Here is a 20256-nt window from a genome sequence, read left to right as displayed (position 1 = left end):
CCAAAACGATCTGGTCTAGATACTCAAAAAGAAGTATTGATTGTAGCAGCGTGAGTTTCTTATTTTAAATTGTGCAAATTCATTCAAAATGTCTCCCTTCAATGCGCTTCCAAATTTGCCATGCACCAAATAGACACTAAAGGTCTAGTACTTATTATTTTATTTATTACCTATTATACACTGCCTTTCAGAGCTACGCAGCTTATGCCAGGCAGTTGCCATGAAGCAAATTAAAATACAAAATTCACCAGGATGTAATAAATCTAAAAAACCAGCAGTAATATAGTAAATAGATGGTGTAGTAAATAAATAAAGCTGTGTACACGCTCCCATTTATTCTGCATACAGTGCTCTTCCGTCATTTGTTTGAGAAGCGGTGTACACACTTTAGCCAAATCCATTTCTATCCTGTTATGTATGAAATATTGTGCTTTGAGAAAAAGTCTTAGCTGTGTTTTAAGGTGGTAACATGAACACAGCTCAAGTGTTAAGAGTTTAATCAAAGGATGGTAATTATGTAAAATTGCATAGGAGATCGCACTCCATTCTGAGTGGCACTAGCTAAGGGTTTGTGTTGATACAGTTTGCAAAAAACAGCAGGAGCCCGTGGCTGAAATTGCAATTCAGGTGTTTCTCTGGGTTCTGCTCCAGAATGATCATTCCCAGCCAGCTTCAAAAGCATTGTGATGTTTTATTAGTATGGAGGTGGAGGTGAATGCTTGCCTGGAGGTGAGATGGCAAAGGGTTGCTAGCAGTAATCAAAGAGGAGGCTTTTTGCAAGAATATTAAATGTGACAATTGGCACTTAATGACTCACTGTGTAACCATGGCAGGAGGAGATGAAAGCAATTAGGCTCTCATATATGAGCCACAACAATATTCCTAGCTAATAATCAGCTATTGAAAGTACTGTATTTCTGTACTGACATTCCTGGTTCAATCAACTGCTTTTCAGCCCCCTCATCCCCTCAGTTTCAGATCTCATTTGAATGGTGGATAGAACAAAGATGGGGGGGTGAATTAATATTTTCAAAGAGGCAGGTAAAAAATCTGGATGGACAAAGAACATTTCTCTACTTCCCTTTCCGGGCAAAGTTAATAAGCAGTTTGGCTAATGGATCATAATGTGGTGGCGGTGGAGTAGATGCTTTAAAAAGACAGGGTTTAAAAGAAAAACAATCAATTGCTTCCAAGATACAAAAAATAAATAAATCATAATTTGAGTGACTAGTTGGGAAATGCTACAACACAACAACACTGTACCTTTGATCATTTGAGAGCTCACACATGCATGTCATGCAAATTCAAGGCAAAGGCTGGCCTTGTCACAAATCAATGTGAAACAATCACTTTGGGCAGCAAATTCTAGAGGGGCTACCAATCATCTAGTGCTGATTTACAGAGGATGGGGGGCTTTAGAGAAGAGAGGGGCTCCCCAAAAATTGCTGTCATCCTAATTCCACTGATAGAAATCTTACAGGCATCGGCTGAGCAACCCCATGGGATAGAGTCCTAACCATTTTTGTGTGTGGAGCAGAGCCCACTTCAACAGCTTACGCCACAATGAAACTGTTAGCCTTCCAGGTGCCGTAAGACTCCCTTTTTGTTTCTACAAGGTGGGGAGGTATATGGGGACTCTGTTTTCCCAGCCCCTGCTGTGTTGCATCTGTTCCACATTCTGAATAAACTGCAGAGTTGTTTATTGCTGATGGGGGAGAGAGAAGATCCCTTAACTCTAAATTCTAAGGTACACATTGTTTTTTTAAAATTCCTCCCCCACCCTCTTCAATTTGTCTGCAGGGTTTTTCTATTTCCCTGGCATACTGGCACCACCAAGTGGTGATGTTCTAATCTGCCATGGAATTAGTGCTAAATGCTTGGAAGGTGATAAACGACTTCTCAAAATATGAGGAGCGCAAACTGAATGGCGCACAAACTGGTCTTGTTTTCTGCTGCAGAGCCATGGAAGTTACTGTAAATAAATAAGAATTTTATGGCAAGCCAACGTCTCCTGCCTCAAACTGAGAAATGGGGACTTCCCTAAACCTTTCTTAACAGACAGTATTGATATACTGCAGAAGACAAATGTCATCTGTGTACTGTGAGGTTCAGCTTTCTTCTAATGATGCTCTGGCCATTTTCACACCTGCATGTGGATGAGGGCTGGCCATGATCACTATTTTCCTCTATGCAAAAAAGATTGCATGAACTCACCCTCTGCCTCATTATAAATGTGGAGGCTTAAACTTTTCCCCTTTCCTCATTGAGCATTATTGACATGAGAATTGCTGAAACTTGAGTCCAAAACAATATTGATCAGGATGTCTTTACTGGGCATTTCCAGCATGCCGCAGAGTAGATCACACAGATGGAAACACTGAAGAGATGCAAAGAGATCTTTGTAAGGTTTAATAACAAAACACCTCTAACGTGCATCTTACATAGTGTCTATAATCATCATCCATCCACCAGGGGGGTAAGATACAGAGTAAAGCCCATTATATACCATTCACAATTGCTGACACAGCTAATTACAGTGACTTATCAGCACCTGCTACACTGCTACACAGCTGAAAAACTAGGTGAGTATTTGCACTCTGGCTTTTAAAGTGGTACACACCCTATGGAGCAATAATGAACCCTAACATTTAAACAAACTATTCAACTGTCTTGGGCCTCTCTGGATCTACTTTTTTATTATCATTTGTGCTTATGGTGGTCTCAGGGCAGTTATACATGACCCTGCTTTCATACTGTTTGTGCCTCCAAAGATTTTGAGGCAGGCATGTGGCTTCATTTCCAATTGGTGCATATCCCATACCATCCTGCTAAAATCCTTTAACTCCCCCCATAACTACTTTGCTTTAATCCCCCCACACTTTTGTTACACCAAGAATGTCCTGCCAGAGGACATTAATAAAACAACATTGGGGAAATATCACAGAACAATGAAGAAATGATTGAGCTTGTATATATAAAAGTGCTTGCATATATGAAGGTGCTTGTATATAAAGTTCTATATGACTTGAGACCCAAGCTGTTGAGTCTCCATATGCTTCAACCCATACCTTATGGTCTGTGGTAAAGGCCTTTCTAAAAGCACCACTGGTACAAATGACAAGGAGGATGGGCTTTCTCTGTGGCAGCACCTTGTCTTTGAAACTCCCTCCCAGAGGAAATTAGGCAGTCCCCATCCCTGACCATGTGCAGGAGGAACTTAGACCTTTTTAGTTGTAGCTTGTTCAGGTTACTGGGAACTGTAGCTCTGTGAGGGATAAACTGCAGTTCGCAGGATTCTTTGGGAGAAGTCAAGTGCATATTGGAAGTGCTTTGAATTTATGGTGTGGCTATGCCCCTGCAACTTCAGCGGGCCCAAAGGCCATCTGGGCACTGTCTTCCCCATTATGGTGAGATTGTTTGAATTTCTATTTCAATTATAGTAATTATTTCTAAATTTGCATCTGTACACATATAAAATCTTCATCTTCTTTTTTTAGTCAGGCATTTCCTCTCCTTTGGGAAGGCAGAAGTGGTCACACTACTTTGGATGCAATCCCGCTGGAACGGAGCATGTTCAAGTCCCATTCATGCACTTCAGTGGGAGCATTTGGCCCAAGCTTAATTTTCAGCTTAATTACATTTTTGGAACAGTGCTGTATGATTAATGAGATCCCATTTTTGTTTAGGAATGGTTTTCCTTAAGTTCCCTGGACAGTTTTGCATGCATATACTTTATTCTAAGTTCTCTTCATTCATTGCCCTATCATCTGTTCACTTAATCACAACTGAACGGAAGAGTTTCTCCCATTAAACTTCTTTTCTTTACATCTTGTATATGCAGCAGTAGGATTATAACAGTTTGGTGTCCTCTGCACCATTGGCCAGATTGAACTATGGCATTATAGCAGCCTTTCTCAAGCTTGGGTCCCGAGACATTGTTGCACTACAACTCCCATTATCCTGCTAACTAGGGATAATGGAAGTTGTAGTCAAGCAACAACTGGGGACCCAAGTTTGAGAAAGGCTGTGTTATTGTATACTTGCTTATGTTTGGGTTCAGGGGGCATACAGTAACTCAGCTCTCAGAAAGTGTCTGTAATCAGGTGGATGCACCAAAATTTTGACTGAATAGCAATGTTTATTCCAACTGCAGCCTGAAACATAACTGAATGGAGAGAGTCAAATAATGAGAGGTATATATATACCCTGAGATATTCAGGAGGGACAGGAAGTAGCATTCTTAAATATATTTACAATATATCACAGTCACATAATGTCCAAATTCCAGAGGGATAGCCACGTTAGTCTGTTGCAGCAAGAACAACAAAAAGTATTTTGACACCTTAAACGTGAACATTTTTTTAATGGCATAAGCTTCTTTAAACTAGAGTCCACTTCACCAGATGCACAATGTGTAATTCTTGCTGGTCAGTTATATATTTACATAAGAGTGTAAAGAGAAATGTTAAAATTGGAGTTAAATGACAATGATTTCAAAAAGTTCCATCTGTGACCATTCCGTTAAATATTTATATGCAAACTGATCCTTCACAGCATCAGCCATTGGCAACAGCACACTCATCTTAGACAACACAACTGGAGTTTAAATTATTAAAAGTGAGTGCAGATACCCTTCATAATGGCAATGGTGGTGATGGAGATAACAGCATCATCTTAGCACTGCTGAGTACATTTAACGGCAGCAGCAGAGCAGAATACCATTGTCTCTATTCAGACCCAAATGAATAGAATTGAACTTTTTGCCAATTCAGCAATTTCATGCTGCAGTTTCCATTGGACGTTCCTTTGGTCCTGCCCTAACTACTCAGGGTGATATTTGAGCAATAGAATGTTCGTTAATAATGCAGTTTATGTGAGGGAAGTGGAACATCAGAAAGGATAGAGGGAAAGAGACTTGGGGAAGCTATGTACTGTTGCCATAAAGAGCAGAAAAGGCAAGATAGGGGATAGGTGAGCTATAGGATAGATCTAGGTATAGCTGGAGGAGAACTTTGCCTGAAATCCTGGAGAGCCACTGCCAATAGACCATACTGATCTAGATGAATCAGTAGTGGGCTGAAAAAGGAACCTAAAGGAACGGTGAGTAAAGAAGGCAGGGAGTGGTGGTGGTGGTGATGATGTAGGAAGCAATTGTCCGAAAGGCAGAAAGGATTGCATGCTGTCAGCAGAAGTATACAGGCAAAGAACAGGACCAAGCATCAAGAAGAGCAAAAATGTATTGAGAGATGTACTTTGCAGGGCATCAGTTGAAGAAGGAGCAAAAAGGGTTTTCTTGTGTGTGTGTGTTTCTTTGTGGCTCATTAGCTGTTTTCCCTGTGTAAAGGTCAGAGGGGGCAGGGTTTCTGTTGAGGCAGGGGATTAGCTGTGGGAGGAGCTTATCAGAGTTTGCAGGGCATCAGTTGAAGAAGGAGCAAAAAGGGTTTTCTTGTGTGTGTGTGTTTCTTTGTGGCTCATTAGCTGTTTTCCCTGTGTAAAGGTCAGAGGGGGCAGGGTTTCTGTTGAGGCAGGGGATTAGCTGTGGGAGGAGCTTATCAGAGTTTGCAGGGCAGCGGCGCGCGCAGTTAGATCCATCTTTTAGATTTAGGGGAGCTAGTCTCAAACGTTTGTGGGGGGAGATCTAGGTGTTTTTTTGTGTGGGGGAAGTTATTTGTCCTGTCTTCAAGCTTTTTATGATGGAGGACCTTTGTAGCCAACCCCAACGACACGATCTCAAGATGGAAGGGGAGGGAACAGCTGCAGTCGCCTGCGATTCCTGCGCAATGTTTGCCATCTTGCCAAAGGTTGCAGGCAGCTTTACCTGCAGCAATTGCATGTTGATTGCTCTCTTAAAAGACAAAGTCCAGCAACTGGAGGAACATGTAGCTACGCTCCAAAGAATTAGAGAGCTGGAGCTCTTCTTGGAAGCAACAGAGCACACCGTCTCTACCAAGGAGGAGACAGGGGACTCCCCTGAGAAGGAGTCTAGTTCACCAACACAGGAGCCAGATATATGGAGAAACGTGACTCAAAGAAGTAGGAGGCCCAGGGTTCACTCTGATTGCTTAGAAATACACAATCGCTTTGAGGTCCTCTCCCCTAGCATGGAAGACGAAGAGCAGACTCCATTTGAGGATCTCTCCCTCATTACAGTCGATCAGGTATATGAAGACGAGCAGCAAAGTCAGTCCTCAGGGAATGTGCAGGCGACCTTGGAACGGACAGCTCACGGAAGAACCCCGACCAAACCCAAGAGGAGGCGTGTAGTGGTGATAGGGGATTCCCTACTGAGGGGAACAGAAGCAGTGATCTGTGGGCCTGACAAGATGTCTCGGGAAGTGTGCTGTCTCCCCGGGGCTAAGATCCAAGATGTAACTGAACGACTGCAAGGAATCATAAAACCCACTGACAAATACCCCTTCCTCTTGGTTCATGTGGGAACCAATGACACTGCAAGCAATAGCCTCCAGAAGATCAAAAGAGACTACGAGGCTCTCGGCAGGAAATTGAAGCAACTAAATGCACAAATTGTCATCTCATCTGTCCTCCCAGTTGAACGACGTGGCCCAGGGAGAGAGGGGAAAATAGTGGAAGTGAACAGCTGGCTTCGCAAATGGTGTAAACAGGAACGGTTTGGATTCTTAGATCACGGACTGCAGTTTCTTGAAGATGGACTTCTGGCAAGTGATGGGCTGCACCTCACAACGGTTGGGAGAAATGTTTTTGCCAAAAATCTCAGAAACCTCATCAGGAGGGCTTTAAACTGACTAATGTGGGGGAGGGAGACAGTGCTCCTGAAGGTAGGAGCCTATCAATTAAAGATCATCCAAATGTCATAGACCAAATGGAGAAAACAGCACACGGACCTAGTGGTGGGAGGAAAAAATCCTTAAATAAGAGACACGGGGGAATGATTAATGGACTTCAATGTCTGTACACTAATGCGCAAAGCATGGGAAATAAACAAGATGAGCTTGAGCTCTTGGTACAGCAAACTAAATATGACATAATAGGCATCACTGAAACCTGGTGGGATAAGTCCCACGATTGGAATGTAATAATGGGGGGATACAATCTATTTCAGAGAAACAGACCAGACAAGAAAGGAGGAGGAGTGGCGTTATATGTCAGGGATGTGTATACCTGTGAAGAGATCCAAGATTTAGATCCTCAAAGCCAAAGTGAGAGCATTTGGGTCAAAATTAAGGGAGAGAAGAATAACAGAGACCTCATTGTGGGAGTTTACTATAGATCCCCAAGCCAAACGGAGGACATAGATGATGCCTTCCTGGAACAGATGGCCAAGCATGCAAAAGGAAGGGAGATAGTAGTAATGGGGGACTTCAATTACCCGGATATTTGTTGGACGTCAAACTCAGCCAAGAGCATAAGGTCAAACAGATTCCTCACTGGCCTTGCAGACAACTTCATTGTCCAGAAAGTGGGAGAAGCAACAAGAGGAACAGCCATTTTAGATCTGGTCCTAACCAATGTTGATGACCTGGTTAGTGGGGTAGAAGTGGAAGGATCATTAGGCGCGAGTGATCATGCTCTTCTGAAGTTTACTATACAGCGGAAAGGAGCAGCCAAGCATACTAGGACTCAATTTCTTGACTTTAAGAAAGCCGACTTCATAAAACTTAGGGAAGTGCTGGGTGAGATCCCATGGACAACAATACTAAAAGGAAAGGGAGTTCATGATGGCTGGGAGTTTGTTAAGAGGGAGATACTAAAAGCACAACGTCAGGCAATACCAATGAGACGGAAACATGGAAGGTGCCTAAAGAAGCCAGGGTGGCTATCTAAAGAACTTTTAACTGAATTAAGATTAAAAAAGGATGTGTACAAAAAATGGAAAAGGGGGGAAACCACCAAAGAGGAATTCAAACAAATAGCCAGCACATGTAGACACAAAGTCAGAAAAGCTAAAGCACAGAATGAACTCAGGCTTGCTAGAGAGGTTAAAAGCAACAAAAAAGGCTTTTATGGGTATGTTCGTAGCAAAAGGAAGAACAAAGAAACTGTGGGGTCACTCAGAGGAGAAGATGGTGAAATGCAAACAGGGGACACAGAAAGGGCTGAACTCCTCAATGCCTTCTTTGCCTCAGTCTTCTCCGATAAAGAAAACAATGCCCGACCTGAAGAATTTGGAGCAAATGATTCAGCAAAGGAAACACAGCCCAGAATAACTAAGGAGATAGTACAAGAATATTTGGCTAGTTTAGATGTATTCAAGTCTCCAGGGCCAGATGAACTGCATCCAAGAGTATTAAAAGAACTGGCAGATGTGATCTCAGAACCACTGGCAGTCATCTTTGAGAATTCCTGGAGAACAGGCGAAGTCCCGGCAGACTGGAGGAGGGCAAATGTTGTCCCTATTTTCAAAAAGGGGAAAAGAGAGGACCCAAATAATTACCGCCCAGTCAGTCTGACATCAATAGCAGGGAAGATTCTGGAGCAGATCATTAAGCAAACAGTCTGTGAGCACCTAGAAAGGAATGCTGTGATCACCAATAGTCAGCATGGATTTCTGAAAAATAAGTCATGTCAGACTAACCTGATCTCGTTTTTTGACAGAATTACAAGCCTGGTAGATGAAGGGAACGCAGTGGATGTAGCCTACCTTGATTTCAGCAAGGCATTTGACAAGGTGCCCCATGATATTCTTGTAAAGAAGCTGGTAAAATGCGGTCTTGACTATGCTACCACTCAGTGGATTTGTAACTGGCTGACTGACCGAACCCAAAGGGTGCTCATCAATGGTTCCTCTTCATCCTGGAGAAGAGTGACTAGTGGGGTGCCACAGGGTTCTGTCTTGGGCCCGGTCTTATTCAACATCTTTATCAACGACTTGGATGATGGACTCAAGGGCATCCTGATCAAATTTGCAGATGACACCAAACTGGGAGGGGTGGCTAACACCCCAGAGGACAGGATCACACTTCAAAACGACCTTGACAGATTAGAGAACTGGGCAAAAATAAACAAGATGAATTTTAACAGGGAGAAATGTAAAGTATTGCACTTGGGCAAAAAAAATGAGAGGCACAAATACAAGATGGGTGACACCTGGCTTGAGAGCAGTACATGTGAAAAGGATCTAGGAGTCTTGGTTGACCACAAACTTGACATGAGCCAACAGTGTGACGCGGCAGCTAAAAAAGCCAATGCAATTCTGGGCTGCATCAATAGGAGTATAGCATCTAGATCAAGGGAAGTAATAGTGCCACTGTATTCTGCTCTGGTCAGACCACACCTGGAGTACTGTGTCCAGTTCTGGGCACCACAATTCAAGAAGGACACTGACAAACTGGAACGTGTCCAGAGGAGGGCAACCAAAATGGTCAAAGGCCTGGAAACGATGCCTTATGAGGAACGGCTAAGGGAGCTGGGCATGTTTAGCCTGGAGAAGAGGAGGTTAAGGGGTGATATGATAGCCATGTTCAAATATATAAAAGGATGTCACATAGAGGAGGGAGAAAGGTTGTTTTCTGCTGCTCCGGAGAAGCGGACACGGAGCAATGGATCCAAACTACAAGAAAGAAGATTCCACCTAAACATTAGGAAGAACTTCCTGACAGTAAGAGCTGTTCGACAGTGGAATTTGCTGCCAAGGAGTGTGGTGGAGTCTCCTACTTTGGAGGTCTTTAAGCAGAGGCTTGACAACCATATGTCAGGAGTGCTCTGATGGTGTTGCCTGCTTGGCAGGGGGTTGGACTCGATGGCCCTTGTGGTCTCTTCCAACTCTATGATTCTATGATTCTATGATTCTATGACTTGTGAGTCTGTCTTTATGGCTGTTCTGAATGGTTTCATGCATGCTCTTGGATGCTGCTCAGTTCTTTAGATTGTGCTCCTTGCTGTTGGGAGGGATCATTTGGTCCTAGAACAAAGGCAGGTTTGCATTAGAAGCGATCAGTGGTCAACTATAGGCAAGCTTTTGTTTTTGGGTCTGACTCAGTGAATGAATTTGGCCAAGTGTCATTCATGGGTCAGGAAGCATGGCCATGGGAGGTCATGGAACCTAAATCTCTCACTGGGTTACCCAGAGCAGCAGATAGCTAGAATTCCAGCTCAACATCTGATTTTTTGCTTCATGAGACAGATGTTTAGGGCAAAAGCATCTGTTGTATTTTCGCTCTCTCACTCTGCGTCTCTTCTTCTCATTCCTCGTTCATGCACAACAGTAAAAAGAAAAAGGAAAAAAAGAATTAGGTTGTCAAACTCTTAATAATCTGTTTCCAACACAATCCAATGAATGGAATTTTTACATCATTTGCTGTAGTTTTACGGGGTAATAGTGTTCACTGAGGAGGAGAAGGCGATAGTTTATTTACCCTTTATACAGTGAAGAAAAGGAGAAACAAGAGAACGAATGTATGGTTGTGAGTGGTTCACCTGCATAGAGAACTAGGCACATCTGCTACAAAATTAGGTTGATTTTTATACCAGTTTAACACTCATGACTTGCATAAATAATCCTAGGACCTGCAGCTAGCTGAGGCTGCTAATTACGTCTTATTTATTAAAGTATTTTCAACGCCACTCTTCAGCCAAAGAAAGCGTCCAGGGTGCTTTGCAGATATCAACGGTAGGGCAGATCTTACCATCAGATTTATAATCTGAAAGTGGCACAAAGGGGGGAAAGAGAATAGGAGATAGGAGCTGGGAAAGACAACCCAAACACTAGTTCTTATTTATAAAGCTTTAACGACAAGCTGGAATGGAAACAGTTCAAAGAGAACATGAGCCAAATGTGGCTGGTATCTCAGTTGAGCCAATGGAGTGGCCCCGCTTCCCTTCCTCTCCTCTTGACTGCAGTCTGATGGAATGGCTGCTGTCAGGTGACAGCTGAGGGAAAAGGAAAGCTGGTGATGCTTTCAAAGATCTATAAAGAGAAAATTTATAGCCCCTTACATTTCTCTGGAGGGTGAGAGAATAGCAATTAAAGTATTTTAGATGTAGATGGGCCTTAAGCATTTAGTTTTCAGCCTGATCTTCATGCTTTGGGGAACAGAACAGCCCTTCACAAAATATTAGCGGTCATTCTCTGTGTCATAAAGGGATTGTGGTCTTCTGAAAATCTGATTTGAAAGCTCTATGGTTACATAAATAAAACAAAGCAAGTTAACAACGGAATATTTTTTTTTAAGCTTTCATATATTAATGTAAATCCTTTTACACGAGATAGCTGAAAAAGTAAAAAGTAAACTTACCCCAGTATTTGAAGATAAGGCACATCATAACCAGTTTATTAAAAAGATTTGGTACACTGAGAGAAAACACAAGGTTTGAAATATTAATTTCAAAAAGCAAACACTCAAAAGGAATAATAGGAGATATATATAAAATAACTGCAGAACTGGAATCATCCCAGCCTAGATGTCAATCAAAATGGGATACAGATATGCCTAGCAATATATCTCAAGAAAAATGGGCCTGGTTCTGGGAGAAACATTTCCAGATTTACACTTTGTAGGAGTTTAAAATCTGTAAAATCATGCCTCATTGGTATCTGTCTCCAGATAGACTTCATAAAATATATCCAACAATAAATAATCAGTGTTGCAGATGCTCCAGATGTGACTATTTGTCATGTACTTGGAGGAATGTCTGATTATTAAATTATTTTTGGAGTCAGTATTGACAGAAAGAGATAAAGTCCTTGGCTAAGTCCGCCCCATGAATCCTATTCTAACAATATTTGGATATCTCAACAGCATCATTCCATAGTCAAATATTGGTAGCCTATTTATTAACTGCAGCAAAAATTTGGGAAATGACCTTTATGACTAAAGTTACAACTCTTAATAAGAGTAAGAGAAAACATACAAATAGAATATAACTCTACCGGAAAATGGAGTTTGTTTCTACTATATGCAAGGTGCAAGAGCAAATAAACCATTATTCCTTGTTAAGGGACATATAGACATTAGAGAAAACTGTATACATTCAGTACAGATTAAGCACTTTATTGTGTTTTGAAGAAGCTTGAAATGTCTGATATAAGGATTTTTTGTAGTTATATGCATTATATTTACTAAGTTTATATTTATCCACCTAACTTATGCATTAAGCTGTCAGCTGTCTATGTAATATTGTCTTCTTCTTATTCTCCCTTTTGTAATCTACCGTGCAGACTCAATGATCTGTAACAAATAAACTATTTTTTAAAAAAAGAATAACAAGAAGCCGTTGCACAAAAAAGGAGGGGGGGGGTTGTGACAAACTGAAAATATATGAGGAAACTGCCAAAAGTTGAATGTTTAAAGAAAAAACCATTCGAGTTGGAGAAATGCCACACATCATTCTGATCTCTTTTGCTTTTAAATGAACATTCTCATTTTCTATGAACACATTATGTCAGGCACGTCGAACAGGTAGATCGTGATGTACCGGTAGATGACCAGACATCTGTGGCAGATCACTGGTAGATCACTGGCTCACCCCAAAGAAGCTAAACAAGTTTTGTTCCCCTAAAAAAAAGTCAACATTTTTGCCCTGCGCCCCAAAAAACCGGGGCTTTCCTTCTCCCTAAAAAGCCCAATAACTTTGACCTGAACCCCCCAAGAGGGGATAGATCACTGCCAGTCTTCAACTCCGTGAGTAGATCGCAGTCTCTTGGGAGTTGGCCACCCCTGCAGTATGTCATTGGCATACACAGAATGTGCCTAATCCACATTTTTTAAAGATCTAAAACAATTTCATTCATATACAGCAACAAGGCACAACAGTTTATCATTTTAGTTATTGGATTATTGCCTTAAACACATGCGTGCACACACAATTCCATGAACGCCCATGTACAGAAGACTAAGGTAAAGGTAAAGGGACCCCTGACCATTAGGTCCAGTCGTGACCGACTCTGGGGTTGCGGCACTCATCTCGCTTTATTGGCCAAGGGAGCTGACATACAGCTTCCGGGTCATGTGGCCAGCATGACTAAGCCGCTCCTGGTGAACCAGAGCAGTGCGCAGAAATGCCATTTACCTTCCCGCCAGAGCGGTATCTATTTGTCTACTTGCATTTTGATATGCTTTCGAACTGCTAGGTTGGCAGGAGCAGGGACCGAGCAATGGGAGCTCACCTCGTCACGGGGATTCGAACCACTGACGTTCTGATCAGCAAGTCCTAGGCTCTGTGGTTTAACCCACAGCGCCACCCGTGTCCCTATACAGAAGACTAGTTTCAAATAATCTGGAATACTGAAAGCTTGATCCTTTTTGTTGTTATCATCATTATTGTTTTTTTATAAAAAAAACAGTCTTGATTGCTTCACAAGTTTCATGGTGTGGGAAACTTTAATATGATGGAATTCATACAAATAGACATGGCATCAAAGTGTCTAAAGTTATGCCTCCTTTGGGAGGAAAGGCAGGTTCGAAATTTAATAAAGAAAATGGCACCCTGGGACACAAAAGCATTTAGCTAGGAATGAATGAATCATGTTGCGTCTGCGTCAAAACTCACTGGCACACTGGATTTTTGTTTTTTCCTGAATTTGGATATCTACCTTTTAAATCTGGATTCCGGAGGGTGGGGTAGTCAATTGATCTTCCTCTTCCTTTGTTAAGAACAGATCTATTGTACCAACATAGGTTGATGCAGCTAGCTGTTTATGCCAGCATGCTGCGCCTTGGTTAAAGCATAAGTCAGGTCCAATAGAGGGCATTGATGAGAACATTTCTAGACACATGAATGATTATGAAGGCCTCCCCAAATATTTTTGAGTGGACCTCAGGATTCACCATCAGAAATATGTGTATTTCCTGAATTTGATGCATAGTTTGGGAATTGTATTATATTTCCTGGATCTGATGTATATTTTGTGAACTTTATACATTAAATTTATGTATATTTCCTGAATTTGATGTCAGCTATATAAAGGACTGTGTATATGTATGACTTCATTTCCACGGGGGCTAGAGAAACTTATCTTAGGACCCCACAGGTTGAAAACATGTAATGTAAAACTAAGGAGTACAAAGGCTTAAACCTAGATCTTAAGGGGAACTTGCTTTGCTAGGTTCACACAGCAAGCATTCAATTTTTGGCAGTTCCAGCTGTTACCTTATCCCAACCTTTCATGCTATTTGACTACATTAGCATCCATTTTATTCCAAGTTTACAAAGGACCTATCTCAAATCTATTACCTATCATTGGGGTGATGCCCCAGCATGGTTGTAAGATCAGTGTTGCTGTTCCAAAATAACACCTGGACGCTATCTTCCTATTATCTTAGTCTGCAGTGGAGGTTGCAATTGTTACCATTAAGTAGATTAAAATAACTGAATGTGTATTTGTTTTAAAACGTTTCTGAATTGCCTTTCATTTAAAAATAAATAAATCCAGGGTGGTTTACCATAGTTCATACAACACAATAAAAGAGCAATAATCAATAACGAGGTTAGGGGGAGTAAAAGACAGAGCTAAAAACAGTTGCAGCAGAAGTGAAACACCAGAGGTTTAAAGTATGAAAAAAGGGGAAAACATAGTACTTAAAAAAGATTAAGATATCCGTCAGGTGAGCTTCTCTAAGGTGAGAATTCCACAAGTTGGGTACCAAGGCAGGAGCACCACAATGCATGTTGTTTGTCATTGCGTTCCTCAGTACTATATATATATTTTAATGAATCAAAGGCTGCCATTCTAGGCATGCTTAGCTGGGAGTAGGTCTCACTGACTTACTTTCAATGGCAGCCTGTAGGGTGATTCCAAGCCTGGTACAAGCCTGGTAGATGAAGGGAACACAGTGGATGTAGCCTACCTTGATTTCAGCAAGGCATTCGACAAGGTGCCCCATGGTATTCTTGTAAAGAAGCTGGTAAAATGCAGTCTTGACTATGCTACCACTCAGTGGATTTGTAACTGGCTGACTGACCGAACCCAAAGGGTGCTCATCAATGGTTCCTCTTCATCCTGAAGAAGAGTGACTAGTGGGGTGACACAGGGTTCTGTCTTGGGCCCGGTCTTATTCAACATCTTTATCAACGACTTGGATGATGGACTCAAGGACATCCTGATCAAATTTGCAGATGACACCAAACTGGGAGGGGTGGCTAACACCCCAGAGGACAGGATCACACTTCAAAACGACCTTGACAGATTAGAAAACTGGGCCAAAACAAACAAGATGAACTTTAACAGGGAGAAATGTAAAGTATTGCACTTGGGCAAAAAAAATGAGAGGCACAAATACAAGATGGGTGACACCAGGCTTGAGAACAGTACATGTGAAAAGGATCTAGGAGTCTTGATTGACCACAAACTTGACATGAGCCAACAGTGTGACACAGCAGCTAAAAAAGCCAATGCAATTCTGGGCTGCATCAATAGGAGTATAGCATCTAGATCAAGGGAAGTAATAGTGCCACTGTATTCTGCTCTGGTCAGACCTCACCTGGAGTACTGTGTCCAGTTCTGGGCACCACAGTTCAAGAAGGACACTGACAAACTGGAACGTGTCCAGAGGAGGGCAACCAAAATGGTCAAAGGTCTGGAAACGATGCCTTATGAGGAACGGCTAAGGGAGCTGGGCATGTTTAGCCTGGAGAAGAGGAGGTTAAGGGGTGATATGATAGCCATGTTCAAATATATAAAAGGATGTCACATAGAGGAGGGAGAAGGGTTGTTTTCTGCTGCTCCAGAAAAGCGGACACGGAGCAATGGATCCAAACTACAAGAAAGAAGATTCCACCTAAACATTAGGAAGAACATCCTGACAGTAAGAGCTGTTTGACAGTGGAATTTTCTGCCAAGGAGTGTGGTGGAGTCTCCTTCTTTGGAGGTCTTTAAGCAGAGGCTTGACAACCATATGTCAGGAGTGCTCTGATGGTGTTTCCTGCTTGGCAGGGGGTTGGACTCGATGGCCCTTGTGGTCTATTCCAACTCTATGATTCTATGATTCGCTAAACAAAACCCGCACCATTCCTACCCATATGTTTACATGCTGCAAATGGCCTCCACTCCCCCCCCCATCAGTGTATATGTCAAGTTAGTATGTTTGGGCCCAATGCACATTGGTTTCAGCTTATGTACTTTTGCCATTTAATTGTTCCAATTATCACCCAGTTTGGAGAGCTTCTTCTGGAGCTCTTTGATTTTATGCTTTTTACCAGCCTAAATAATTTGGCGTCATCATCTCACGGTGAGGCATTCTTTGCCATGGACACACCAGCCAGAAAATAAGTGAGCAAACCACATGCTCAAGATGCTTTGCAGGGTGTGAATGTACATGGAATATTCCTACACTGAGAGAGGAAAACCTCAATGAGAGACTCTCTTTGAGACCTTTGGAAGAAAGGTTGTATTGGTCTAAGACATGCTTAGACAACGCTGGGAAACCTGCAGCCCTCCAGAAATTGTTGGACTCCAACTCCCATCAGCCCCAGCCAGCATGATCAATGGTCAGGGAAGATGGAAGCTGTAGTCTGGCAACATCTAGAGGGCCATAGATTCCCCAACTCTGGTCTAACGTATATGGAAATTAGAAGAAAACAATGATTAACTCGTTTCCACCCCTCTCTTCCATAAGTATGAAATGCTTTCACAGATGTGGACCACTGTTACAATTGTAATAACTGAAAATCAATCCTTAGAAAGATTAATAAAGGAAGGCAGAGTATTGAGACAAGAATTTATTAGAACTGAATATGAGACTGGGTCCAATTATTAAGAAGCAAAAAAGAGAGAGAAAGAGATAAAAAGAGAAAGTAATATACTGAGAAATTACAGATAGCCGTTGCATTACGTGACTCAAGATTCCGGCATGCTATTGCTTGAACGTATTAAAGCAGAAACGTGTTTAATTAAAATGCACAAAAAGATACAAGCAGGATGTCAATGTAGTGCTGCAGGGGAATACAAAAAGGTTGTCTTAATTATCTCCATAAACTTGACAAGTGTATGTCCTAATTTGCATCAATATTGTAGCAACCTTAACATCATAGTGGTGCTTCTCTTCTGGGTGACTTGTGGAACCCAGCGGCAGCAGAGAGGTCATGGCCTTGGAACTCCTATACCTTTGAACTCCTGTCTGCATAATATCAGCCAGTTTGGGGGGCAAATAGTCTAACATTTCTCCAATGAAAATAGGGACACCCTAAGGAAAAGGAAGACATTCTGGGATCAAATCAATAAAAAAATGGGGTGGCTTCTGTAAATCTGAGGCTGTCCCTGGAAAATAGGAACACTTAGATATTTTGTTGTCCTGCTATTCAATACAATTTTACCAAATATCATACCTAAAGCAGGAACAGCAAGCCTACAGTATATGGTGCAAAATATCCCATTCCCTCTTGCACAGAGCATTCATTGATTATATAAAACTGCTTTGAATCCAAGACATTGATTGTCATTAGGTAAGCCATTAGGTCTGGTCACAATTTTTAAATTTAACCTGCTATCGATACTCCGGTGCTATATCATTCTCCTACCATTGATTATCCAACCCAGTTCAACCCAGTTGTTTTTCCTCTCTCAGAAAGTTCCTTCATAATCTTAGTCAATGTCTTTTTGTGCAGGAGCAGCCCCATAACGCAGCTAGGGCTGATGAGAGTTGGGGTTCAAAGCATCCAGAGAGGACCTGGCTGGGACATGCTGAGTTGAGGCAATGCATTAGATATGGCAGACCAAACAATCCCTGTATGTGAGGTCTTGCTTTTGTTGAATTTGGATTCTCATTTTGTTGAATGTTGGTTTCTCATTACAGACCCACTTTGGGGTTTGAAAGAAACATTAGAAGTTGTGATGTGATGCCACCAAAATCAGTGTCGTGAATGGGGGCAGAAGCACAAATGTTAACTGCGTCACATCACCCTTTGGGTGCTTCCATACTCCAAGCTGACCAGATTGTGTTTCTCTTTCCTCTGCAGAGATCCCTGGGTGCCCTGGAATGGTTGAAAGTTGAGCGGGTTAAGCTTTTGCCCTCCTAACCATTTGCAACTCTCAGAAGCTCATGAAGAGACAAGTCTAAGCTCTGCTTTACTTTTGTTGGCACAGAGGAACTTCGCATTCCTTTGCACAGGGATGATAGGAAGGACAGCTAGCAAACCAAGTTTCCAGGCTGTGAAGAAAACTGCAGTGAATGAACCATTTCGGGGATTCAGCTGTGAGAAGCCAAATCAGTTTGAGATAGGATTGGTGGAGCCTTCGCAGTGCAAAAATGAAAGGCTTTCCTAGAGCTGAAGAACATGAGTTTCCAGAAGTAGGGGAAGAGTTAATGATTTTATTAACTCACCCACACTGTCTCCGCTGGAAATATCCTCAAGGAGCTGAAAAGCTTTGGGAAGACATTTTCCCATCTTGTTGTTAGTCTACTTGTGGAAGGGACATCAAATATCTGGCTTCCTGGTGAAGCCAGCAGATTGCTAGGATTGGGACGGGATCATTATGCAGCCCAAACGTGAAAAGAATTTGGGAAGTAATACACTGAGGAGCACTCTTGTAAAACCAAATTGGTTTGCAGTGCACATTCAAAGCTGGTTTCTGCTCCTGGAAGTATTTCGCCAACTTTTCCCCAAGCCAACACTTGTCCCCATAGCCAAGTGGTTCCACAAAGACAGAAGTGAATAATCACCTCGTGGTAGGATTTCAAAAAAATTGACTCAGTGTTTACCAAGGCCCTTATTCAGAGGCATTTCTCCGTAATATTGACTTCTGTGCAATTTCAAGAGACCCCAAGAGACCAAGATTGAAAGGCAGCTTCTCTCAAATTTTTTATTTTTTAAACTTGTAAGCAACCAAACATATACTGTTCTTGAAGCTAAGCTTTCTGCGTCAACCTCCTGGTATCATAGGATGCCTGCGTTCTTCTTTGGGAATCTTGAGATGTCTGGCCTTGACTACTCAGCTCACTCCAAGTGCTGATGATGTTTAACCCCTTTTGCCAGGAGACACTTCCAAGGCTTTGTAGGAAGGGGAAAGAAGCCTTGTTGAATACTTGGGAGAGACAGACCACTGCCAGAGAAGCTTATGCGAGGAGTCTGGAGTCAAAGTTGGATGGCCAAGGGTGGTTTCAGAAAAGGGGAGAATCTTTCAAGTTGTGGTTTTATAACAAAACTCAATTCCCTGTATATTACATTAACAACTCTGAGGTGTAAAAAAAAAAAAAGAAGCTTTCAAATGTAATCTGTTTCAGCCTGGAAGGCAACAGTCAGCTTAAAAATGCAGAAGGAAAGGTTCTTCATTTTGATGATTATGTTAAGGGCTTTGTCCCGTAAGATTTAAAAGATGCCTGGAGCCAAACCATGAATTATTGAGGCTTCTGTGTGTGTAGTGTCCTGTCCCTTTGACGCAGTGTGCAATATTGCTAAGGATCAAAAGACCTTCTACTGTCTGCAGCAAAAGAGAAAGAGAAACCCATGCTATCAACTGCAAGGGGGAATGAAGCTATCCATCAGCAGAGAAGCTGGTGTTCTTGCCATTGTGCATGACACGTGATTGTACTTCCGTTTGCTCTCATGGACTTTGTACAAGCATGAGCCTCTTATTCATTGGACCGCTTTGAACCCATTGGATTCCTAAATATCATGTGCGGGGGGGGGGAGAAGGGATTTAGGGCTCTGCAGGGCATGTTGCCTGTGAAATTAAGACACACTGGGCTTCCATGTGTGCTGCTCTACAGTTGTGGTGTCTATTTATTTATTTATTGGGTAAGGATGAGTTCTGGTTTCCTCACCTTCCTTACAATGGGGGAAGATGGTGCAAAACCTCACAGAGCAATGGGTCACTGGCTGCTCCAAAATAAAAAAAAACTGAATCCATTGTGTGATGGTGTCCAATATCTGTCATTTTCTTCTTACTTTGCTGGTCCAGAAGAGACCATGTCAGTATGCTGGTTCCTCCATTTCTGCTTTCTTAGGTACACCATGTGTAGTATAAAAAAACCAAATTTGATTTAATGCTTAGAGGTTCTTTACATGCCCTCTTTGTGTACAATCAGATGGCCTAGAGCCTCACTGGATATAAACCAGGCCAGCTTCACTACAGTCTCTCTGTTTATCTATGCATATTTCTCCAGTGGAGCCTCTCCACTGTAGCTTCCTTTCATGCCTTGCAAGCTACTTGTGCATTTGCTGCGTATGCAAACATTTTCATTGGCCACACTGGCATTTAACCATTATCTACTACTACTTATTATTATTTATTTATACCCCGCCCATCTGGCTGGCTTTCCCCTGCCACTCTGGGCAGCTCCCAACAGAATATTAAAAACACGATAAAGCATCAAACATTAAAAACTGCCCTAAACAGAACCA

At 42.1% G+C, this 20256-nt stretch overlaps 1 protein-coding gene across 1 annotated transcript in view; it reads left to right on the top strand.

Annotated features, from left to right (window-relative positions):
* The window catches only part of ADRB2 (adrenoceptor beta 2), a 70830-nt gene extending 51064 nt beyond the window's left edge, over nt 1–19766 (top strand). The window contains exon 2 of the mRNA XM_082213063.1: nt 17872–19766. Within this exon, the coding sequence (XP_082069189.1) occupies nt 17872–17906 (35 nt within the window). The 3' untranslated portion in view covers nt 17907–19766. The remainder of the gene's footprint in view (nt 1–17871) is intronic.
* The last annotated feature ends 490 nt before the right edge of the window (nt 19767–20256 follow it).

This window comes from Podarcis vaucheri (assembly GCF_965113315.1).
Source record: "Podarcis vaucheri genome assembly, chromosome: 2".
NCBI classification, from domain to species: Eukaryota; Metazoa; Chordata; class Lepidosauria; order Squamata; family Lacertidae; genus Podarcis; species Podarcis vaucheri.
This window is presented reverse-complemented; position numbering and strand designations above follow the sequence as displayed.